The sequence below is a fragment of the Pinus tabuliformis genome, chromosome 7 (assembly GCF_031772625.1).
Source record: "Pinus tabuliformis cultivar Carrire ecotype Pingquan chromosome 7, CPIR1, whole genome shotgun sequence".
NCBI lineage: Eukaryota > Viridiplantae > Streptophyta > Pinopsida > Pinales > Pinaceae > Pinus > Pinus tabuliformis.
The window spans coordinates 841,827,436-841,837,976 of NC_142293.1; the positions used below are offsets into that span (position 1 = coordinate 841,827,436).

The 10,541-nt window shown below is 33.2% G+C and overlaps 1 protein-coding gene across 1 annotated transcript; it reads right to left on the bottom strand.

Annotated features, from left to right (window-relative positions):
• Positions 1 to 1,008: 1,008 nt before the first annotated feature.
• LOC149250246 (isocitrate lyase-like) lies at positions 1,009 to 5,788 on the bottom strand. Its single transcript, XM_089458990.1, has 3 exons — positions 5,540 to 5,788; positions 2,231 to 3,842; positions 1,009 to 1,267 (listed from the first exon to the last, which is right to left on the bottom strand). Exons 1-3 carry the CDS (start codon positions 5,570 to 5,572, stop codon positions 1,170 to 1,172), a joined length of 1,743 nt encoding a protein of 580 aa, XP_089315116.1. The 5' UTR covers positions 5,573 to 5,788; the 3' UTR covers positions 1,009 to 1,169.
• Positions 5,789 to 10,541: the final 4,753 nt, after the last annotated feature.

Genomic DNA, 10,541 nt, shown 5'->3' on the forward strand with positions numbered 1-10,541 from the left:
TTGGGTCTAAGGTTTTGGTCTATCTCACTTTTAATCTACTAAAGGAAGAGTTTTTGACTAAATTTTCCCCTATATAGGGGTTTTAGCCCTGGTTGAGTGCCTACTTCTAATATTCCTAATTTTCATGGTTTTAATTTGATGATTGGTTGATGAAAAGATAAAAGAAGAACATAAGAATATCACAAGTAATTATCAACATAAGAAAAAATTTCTGCCTTTCCGATTGTCTAACACTACATTTATAGAAAATTTGGAAATCACTCTCCATTTTTAATATAAGAACCTTAGTAATAATATATTATATGATTTTGGTAGGAAAAACTATTTATTATCAATAATCCAAATGACCAAGTTGAATATTAAAGTTATATGGGCAAAGATGTAATATGTATTGGGTGGTTGTGTTTTATGAGGAATATTACAGCATATTGGGTGGTTGTGTTTTATGAGAAATATTACAGCATATTGGTGATTTCACTAGTTGATCAAAAAAACATTGTGCACCTTCATATTATTATTGTGCAATTGGATAATTTTTCCTATGTCCAACATAACAGATTTAACCTCAATTACAAAACTATAATTTTGAAGTTTTTAATTAGATTTTTTGTATTGCAAAGACAATTATGTTAAATGTGCATCACATGAAACAGAATAGAAATCATAGAAATCTAATATATGCCCTTCAATCCTAAACCAAGTTCCCACTACCTAGCAAAATACATAAATTCATATATAGATAAAAAAATAACAACGATTATCTCATAATGCTCAAATGATGAAAACATGATATCCATTTCCAATTCTAAACAAACGTTTTGCCGGTTATGTAATTCATATGTGAATGAACTGACATGATAACATAATTGCATTAGAAGCTACAACGATGAAGAAAAAAATTCAAAAGAACATTTATTTTATGCGACTTGATTGTCAATCCTGAACTCAATTTAGCACCATCCTTTTTCTTATATGGTGCTTCAAAATTTATATTCACTACAATATTAATAATAATATTATTAAAGTCAAGGCCTTGCAACATTTATTGACTACCTTTGCTAAAGTTATTTCAGCAATAACAATTTTCCATAATTCCCCTCTACCCAATAGGTGAATGGTTTGATGGAATATCCCCACGTATATGGAGTGAAACCACAATTCTCATTGTTTTACATTCTAGACTTGGCCAGCACAGTACCCGCACCAATATTAGACTCTAGTGCCAGTGTGCTGCTTTGTGTCTCCTTGAACTGGTCTTCTGTCACTCCTGCAATCAGCAAAATCACCAAGTAAATAGATGTCTAATCATGCATAAAATCTGGGCCATAATTTGCAGACCGATATCTCAACATGAGCTGGGTAAGATATCTGATAATACATTAATTTAAGATACAAATTCTCAGTGCAGCTGGTGGTCTAATGTAGGAAATCAAATAAATATGGTGGTTATTGTTCTAATTGTAGGCTATAATCAATTTCCAGCTCACTACTGTTGTGATCAAATATCTAGTAATTCATTATTTTTGGAAAAAAAACAACAAGAGATGGGCTACAAGCAATAGGCTCCAGTCTTGCAGCCATGATGGTTATTATTTGGATTTGATGCCTAGATTGGTAGTCAGGACACATGGTGGTTATTGTTCTAATTGTCTGAGGCTTTTGCAGCCATGGGGGTTATTATTTGGATTTGATGCCGAGATTGCTAGTCAAGAAACAGGGTAGTTATTGCTCTAATTGTATGAGGCTATAGTCTATTTCCAAGCTCACTACTGTTATGATTAAATATATAATAATACATTGCTTTTGAATAAAAGCAATAATTGATGGGCCACAAGCAATAGGTTCCACTCTTGCAGCCATGGCAGATATTATTTGGATTTGATGCCTAGATTGGTAGTCAAGAAACAGAGTGGATATTGTTCTAATTGTGAGGCTATCGTTTATTTCTAAGCTCACACTGTTGTTCATATCCAACAATACCATACTATCAATAAAAACAGAAAGAGATGGACCCAAAGCAATAGACTCCACTCTTATAGCCATGGTGGTTATTGTTTGGATTTCATCCCTAGACTGGTAGTCAATTTCTAGGCAGGTTAATACGACTGTGCCATATAATTTTTGAAAAGAAAAATACAAATATGTAACTAAGTCACCGCTGTCAAGAGTAGAACCTTTATTAATCCCAAATAGCTATTGGAAAAAAATAGTAGGTAGGCAGAAAAAGCACCTTTAGCCATAGCAGCAGTAGCAGAGATACCACCCTGAACAGTCTTCAGCAGCTGATCATAATAGTTGGCACCTGACCATTTCTGGTGAGCTAATGTGTCCACTCCATTCATCCTTTCCTGCCTTTGGATTTTCTCCACGTATGCAAGCATCCCTCGCTGTGCAAAGTCCTTGGCGAAAGTATCAATCACCAGTGCATTGGCATGGAATCCAGCCAGTGTGATGAATTGCCAGCAATAACCTAACCGTGCAATCTCAGGAATGAAGTTCTTCATCTGCTCATCAGTCATTCTGGAGGCATCCCAGTTGAAGGAAGGTGAAAGATTGTAGGCCAACATTATCTCAGGATGCTTAGATTTCACTCCTAGTGCAAAGTCCCTGCACTCAACCATGTCAGGACTAGAGGTCTCCATCCAAATGATGTCAGCATGGGGCCCAAAAGCCCATCCTCTGACAATAGCAGCCTTGACACTACCTTGGAACCTGTAGAAGCCTTCTCTAGTTCTAGGCAGATCCCAATCCCAGAACAGATTGGATATCCCCAGTTTTTCAGCCAATTCCTTAGCCTGATAATATGATAAAGCATTGTAAGTGTTACCCCCAGTCTGCTGCATCCATTCACCCAATCTCCTACCCTTCTCCTGCTCTGAAACATTGAGAGCTTTGATACCATCCACTACACAATCAGAGAAAAGCTTCAAACCTGCCATAGCCATCCACTCATCCTCCACAGCCTGTAAGTCTGCACCACTCTTTCCACTGGCCATAGCTCGTGCTAAAACATCAGCAAGAGGCTTACCCTTGAGATTAGGATTGGTGGCACCCAATATAAACTGATGATCCCTAGCATCCACATTGGTCTGAATCAGTGTAGCAGCCACTGCATCAGTGCGAGCCACCAACAAGGTCTCAACGCCCATGATATCAAACTGGAGCCTGGCAGCAACCATTCTGTTAACATGTTCTCCCACAGAGACCAGCACCTTCCCTGCCATGTGACCACATTTTTTAGTGACAGAAGCCTGGTCTTCAATGTGCACTCCAGCAGCCCCTCTCTCAACAAATAGCTTGCATAATTTCACAGTAGCAGTAGCACCCCCAAAACCAGTGTCTCCATCTGCTATAATTGGTTTCAGGTAGTCAATGTATGGAGTCTTTAAGCGCTCCTCCCTGGTCATACTCATTCTGGCTTCCTTCTGCTTGCGGTCATGAAACTGTTGGGCAAAGAAAAGGTGCTCAACCTTGTTGGGCACAGTATCGTAAGGGTAGTCTGCAAGATCAGGGCCTGGTTCATTAGTCGTTGTGTGGGTCGATGAACATTGCCATCCAGAGACATAGATGGAATCCAAGTATTTGGCCATCATGGAAACCTGGACAGGGTCCAGGGCACCGAAAGTGCGTGATGCTGTTTTGTTGGCCTGGTGGGTTTTGAGTGTCCTCCATAGTTTTTTTGCCATCTCGTTGGAGGCATAACTCTGGCGCATACTTCCTCTCAGGCGGACCACGTCTCTGGCAGTGTAGGGGCGGCGTGTGAGACGAAAGCGGTCTGTGCTGTTCCACCATGCTTGCGTCTCTGAGACCTCTGCCTCAAACCTCGCTTCCTCCTCCAATATCTGCAATGCAAATTGACATAAATCACTTGCAGAATTGCACATAATGAAGCTATTCAAATTTAAATTTAAATCAATCTAGAATATCGATATTGGACGTTCAAAAGCCCAGCCCTTATATATAAAGAATGAATGTAGCATAGTTTCCATGAGATGTTTATTAAACTAAATTGGATGGGGTGAAATTGCCTTCAGGATATAACACTTCTGTCTCACATGTTTAGATTTATTTGATATTAAATGTCCGAACAGTCTGTTTGTACATTTAAGTAAATTCAGTCAAAAATTGCTAATTGAAAATATATTTTCAATAAATGGTATAAACTGTAACATCGTAAATGAATCATCCATTAGGGTCAGAATAGTTAGTTACAAGGTATCTTGTTAGTACTTTTGTGTGATATTATCGAGTGAGGTTTTAGAACAAGTGGTTATAGAATGATGATTTTGATTATTTAAATGTCTCAAACTAATTTTATAATCTAATCATGTTACAGGACCCAGAACCAGCAATCTTAGAATGCTTTGATTTTGACTACTTAAATATCCAAAACTAATCTCATAAATTATAGATTTGTAAATCTCATAAATCATAAACAAACACCAACAAACAAAAAATCATTTGGATCTCTAAACTTTGATCACTTAAATATCCCAAATTAATCTCATAAATCATAGGCAAACCCCAACAAAAAAAAATATTGTAAATCAATCTCTGAAAACCATTCAAATCCAATTATAAAAACTTTATATTACAATTTTAATAATCAAAATTTATAACTCCAACCATTAAATCTTATCAAATTTATAAAAAAAATCCACAACTACACCAATAATCTATTTGATAAAATTCATTTGACTTGAACCAATTGACAAGTTGCTAATCATTTCTTCCTCGACAAATATATAAAACCAAACTATTAAAGAACTGCACACTTTGCTAATCATTTCTTGCTCAAAAACTGTATAAAACCAAACCATTAAAAAATTGCAAACTCCATCTAGTTGTAGAAAATAATGTTACAATCTTAATAATCAAAATTTATAACTCCAACAATCTATCAAAAATCTAAACAGATCTCTGGAAAAATTCCCACTACTACACCAATAACCTATTTCTTAAAATTCATTTAACATGAAACAATGGACAAGTTGCTAATCATTTCTGACTCAAAAACTGCATAAAACCAAAATTAAAGAACAGCAAGAATTTACAGTTCCAACTTGTCTCACAATTTTGTGAAAAAGAAAACTCGTAAAATCTACACAAAATTCATAGTTCCAACCTGTCTGTCACAATTATATGAAAAAAACTGCACAAATTCACTGTTCCAATGTACCCTACATCTGAATTTTTGAGTCACTGATAATTGGCAAACTGATCATGCTCACCTTGCAATTGTGTTTTTGCCCAACGTTTTGTTTCTGTCCAAAAAATGAAGGGATTGAACTGTTTTCTTTCATGCATAATCCTTTACAAATTGTTTTAAATGTGGAAATGAATTCTTAGCCATCAAACAAAGGTGTTTGACATTTAACAAATAAAAAATGGGAAAGAGTGATGGACTATATAATAAAAAACACTTTACCTTGACAAATGTAGAAAATTATAAGAATATCATGATCAGCTGTCAATTCCAACACAGAACCAATAGAAACCTTGGAAGCCTTGAATTTAAAAGGATCAGAAAATCACTCACTGAATTAGGTGCTTCTGCAGAGTATATAGCCATGATGCCCCAAAGAAACAGAGACAGAAAGTGGAATTACTGGTATCCTCACAGCTGCAGCAGAAGCAATGAAATATTACAGGTTGGCAAGCTTGCAGCTTGAAGCTTGAATTTATGGGAACAGATGGGATGAGTACAAATTGTAAAACTTCAAGAAAAATCTCTAATTTTACTTTTTGCTCCATCTCTATTCATCAAATTTAAATGATTTTATCCACGAGCTCGTTGCCAAATCATTTAATGTTGTATCATCTTAATGCCCATCACCGATTTCGATACGTCAACCTGGTTATATATAGCTCAAAAAAAGCGATTCCCACGTCATGGTTGAAGAAAAACTTGTACAAAGGGCCCATGTTGTGTCTATATTTGGGCTCTGCTCTGATTGCAGAAGGAATCCTTGAGGTGGGGTGGTTCAAACCTGGGTCATGAAACTGATTCCACTATGATCAATTTGGAGGCTACCTCATAGATACTTTGAATTAGTAATTAACAATGTTATCAATTAGTATTGGTAAAGTTTTTTTTTGGTTGCATAATTTAGATTTTGAAAGTGGATAAATTTCAATAGTTTTTTAAATTATCATATTAAAAATTAAATATTAAAAATTAAATATCATGATTATGAAATACACGAAAAATTATTTTAAAAAATGTAAAAATGGTAGTGCTTATCATTTTTAAAAAAAATGTAAAAATGGTAGTGCTTATCATTTTTTTAATAGATTAAGATTAAAGTATTTTTCAATTGTGGTATTAAAGACTAAATAAATATAATGACTATCAAAAACATTAAAAAATATGTTGAAATGCAAAAATAAAGATGTAATATCACTTAGTTTTTCTGTAAGAGTTAAAATTTCAATCATTTTTCAATTATGGCATTAACTAATAAATAAAAGTAATGACTACCAAAAATATGAAAATACATTTTGAAATGCAAAAATAAGGATTTTTTTTGTAATGGGTTAAAATTCAAATATTTTTCAACCATAGCATTATGTATCAAATATTATGATTACAAAAAAACTTTAAAAATTAACACTTAGAATGTCTACTTTTCTATTTTTTTTATTGCTTGTCTTTTTTTTCCATTACTTGTTTTATTAAGTGTTTTTTAAATTTCTCTAACTTTTATTTTATATTATTTTTGGATTAAAATTACCAATTAATTAATATTAGAAAGTTGACTATTAGTACCACGTAAAATGAAAAAACAAAATTAACTATAAATTAAAAATGACATTACATAATTTTTTCTTTAATCATTAATTATTTTTTTAACAATTTACATTAAAAATGCTAAGGAAAAATGGTAAACATTTAAAAATTTGTTTTTTGTTTTGTTTTATAAAAAAATTATGTATTTTTTTTCCATTTTTTCAAAAACATCTAGAAGGGGTGATGCAAGATCATTTTTTTAATCGGTTAGAATTCAACCAGTATTAAAGACTAAATAAATATAATGACTATCAAAAACATAAAAAAACATGTTGAAATGTAAAAATAAGGATGCAAATCATCTAGGTTTTTCTTTGGCCAGGGTTAAAATTTCAAGCATTTTTCAATTATAGTATTAAAGAATAAATAAATATAATGGCTACCAAAAACATGAAAAAACAAGTTGAAATGTAAAAATGAAGATGCAACATCGTCTCCTTTTTTGGTAAGGTTAAAATTCAAATATTTTCCAACCATGTATTACATATCAAATATTATTATTACAAAAAAAAACCTTTAAACTTAACATTTTTCTACTTTTTTATATTTCTATTTTTTTCATTGCTTGTTTTTTCTTTTTCTTTTTTCATTATTTTTTTAAAGTGTTTTTTAAATTTCTCTAATAAAAAATTGGCATGGTATTGCTTTCACTGCGTATTAGTTTGTCTTTGACCAAAAAATTATGATGTTTATCCATAGTTTAACATTAAGAATTCAATTTTTGTTAATTTTTATTTTATTTAAATTTATTTGTTTGTAAAGTAATTCATTGAGGTCTTAGTAAATTCCATTTCTATTAGTTACTAACTTTTTGTTTTTAGTTTTATTTCTTTTTTATTTAACTTTTTTATTTTTATTTTTTCTATTATTTCCATCTTCATGAATTATAATTTTGGGAAATATGGGTTACAGCCATTAGGCTTCAAGATTTTAGGTGTCCAAGGAGTTTTTTATGGTGTTGAATCAAATCGTCAGATTCCAGTGAAAAATATCTCTCCGAGCGAATTTGTAACCTATATTCAGCTACTCTCTATGACAAATTGACTTGACAACTACCTTCCACGACCTTGTAAAATTGAACCAAATTTGATTTACGAGTAACTTGACACGTATATTTCTCACAAAATTTGACATGCATTTACGATGTAGTGCAAACCTTATTTCGCACAAACGTATTTAATTTTAAACTCTTTGTTTTTTAAAATTACGAAAATAATATAATTACTAAAATTTAAAACTTGTAAAACTATCAATAATACCACAAAATAGAAAAATTACCTTATACAACAAATCAACTTCACAACTACTCCCCACTACTTTGTAAAATTGAACCAAATTTGATTTACAAATAACTTGACACACTCATTTCGAGTAATATTGTAAATAAAATCAATGTTTACACAATACTGTAGAGTATTATAGAGAAAAGCTTGATGAACCAAAAACAAGCGAATAGGAAAATCGATATAGAAGCTTGCAATATTATACAACTTTTGTACCCTGCACTGTTGCTATCGTCCAAGCTCAAATTTACAGATAACAGTTTATGAAAGGCAACAAAATATCGACAATATTCCAAGCTCTTAAACACATTTTGCAAAGAGAAAATTCTACAAGCCCCATTGTTTTGTCTATCGCTACAAATAGTGCTTGTCCCCTTATACTAGATATTTCTATTAATTTGGCAGCTTAGTGACCAATTCCAACCATTGGATTAGATTCCTCTTTTTGAGAAGACCAATTTTGACTATTGAAGCGCTCAATTTGGACAAGGGAAAGTGTAATTATGAAGAAAATCTCAGATATGCACATTTGGGCAGGTCGACCCTGACAAGAAATTGGTCACCCTTGGAAGACTATAAATACAAGTGACCTCAAGCTCATTCAGACATCAACAAACATCATTTTATTATATTCTTCATTGATTGGTTCGCACATATCTGAGGTTGGGTTGAGGAAACAGGTTCGCACGGGTTTGAAAATACAGGGCCTAAATCTCGCATGTGTTCTAGGGTTTTGGGTCATAACCCCAGGCTCGTCAAAGGAAATTTTCAGCTATAACCATGGGCTAACAAGCTCAAGGGTGTTGTTGGAAGGTCTCAACCGCATGCACAACTCTTCCTCCATGTGGTTGGCTCTAGGGCTACATTTTGGCATCTGACCGTAGTTGACTACAGACAAGAAAAGTTGTCTCTGACTTATATTGATGCTGTGAACATATTTATGAATGTTGTTGGGTTAATTTTTTTAAATAATTTTGTATTGGGCTCATTGTACTCTCTATTGAACATTTTATGACAATCTAATAGAAGAAGAATTTTCAAAGGGTTTCCCGCTTGTGGGGTTTTTCCCTTGTCTTTGACCAAATATGGTGTCTCTTATTGATGTGTTGATTGTCTCCTTGGTCATTTCATTTATTATTCTATCTTCAATTACTATTGATGATTGGAAAGATTAATTGTTATTGAAAATATTGCTAATTGAAGGATTGAATTAGTCTAAAAGTAATTGAAACAGCATACAACAGTGTGAAAATTAACATGATATCAAAGCTAAGGTGAAGGACAAGCCCAAAAGGAGACAAGTATTGAAGTAATCATCTTTGGAAAGTTGAAGGAGCCTATCTAGTCAAGTCAAGACATCTTCCTCTTTCTTCAAGGAACATGAGATGTTGGGTGACTCATTTAACTTTTTTGCATGGAAGATCAGGTTAGAGATCATAGCTGATATCAATGATGTTTTGGAATACATTAAAGGAAAAGTACATGAGCCTCCAGAGAATTCTTCCGCTGCTACCAAGAACAAGTACAAGAAAGGTGAGTTAAAAGAAAAGTAAATTATAGTTGATGGTTTACAAGGTAGTTTACTTGCATATGTTGGAAATTTGAGGAAGTCTAAGGACATGTATAATAAGAAATTCGGCATGTATGAAGTCAACTATTTGAATGAAATCATGTCATTGAAGGATCAACTCAAATACATGAAGATAAACAAAGGAGAGTCTGTGCAATCCTACATTATGAGGATATCTCATCTTAGAGATCAATTGCAAAGAGTTGAAGAAACTATGTCCGACATAGAATTGGTGATTGTAACTCTTAGAGGTATCCCTCACATTTGGGAAACCTTCATTACTACTATAAGAAACAACAATACCTTCCTATCATTTGATGATATTGTTGGAAAGCTCACTCAAGAAGAATCAAGGATGACATCAAGAGGAAGATTCAAAATCATGAAGAAGGAGATCCCACTGTATTCGTCACTCAAAACAAGAAAAAGAAAGGGAAATAAGGCTTATTAAATTCAAGAAAACCTCCACATTGCATGCTACATTTTCACAAGAAGGGTCATTATGCTAGAGATTGCCCCAAAAAGAACAATGTTCCTTGCCACAACACTATAAGCAAAAACAACAAGTTTGATGATTGAAGAAGAAGATATTACCAAAGGAATGATCACAATAGAAGAGATTAAAGAAGAAGAAGATATGCTCCAAGTGATCATGAAGAAGATTGTCATCCTCAAAAGAAATCAAGATTCTCCAGGTGTGAAAATAATTTTGCCAATCAATCTGAATATATTATTATTTCTTCCCTTACTAGTTCCTCTCCTCTAGATTCATGGGATAGTTCCTCTCCTCTAGATTATTTCTTCCCTTACTAGTTCCTCTCCTCTAGATTCATGGGGCTACTCATCATTTATCTGGGTATAAGGAAGTTCTCTCTAATTTGGTAGAGAGGGAATCAAA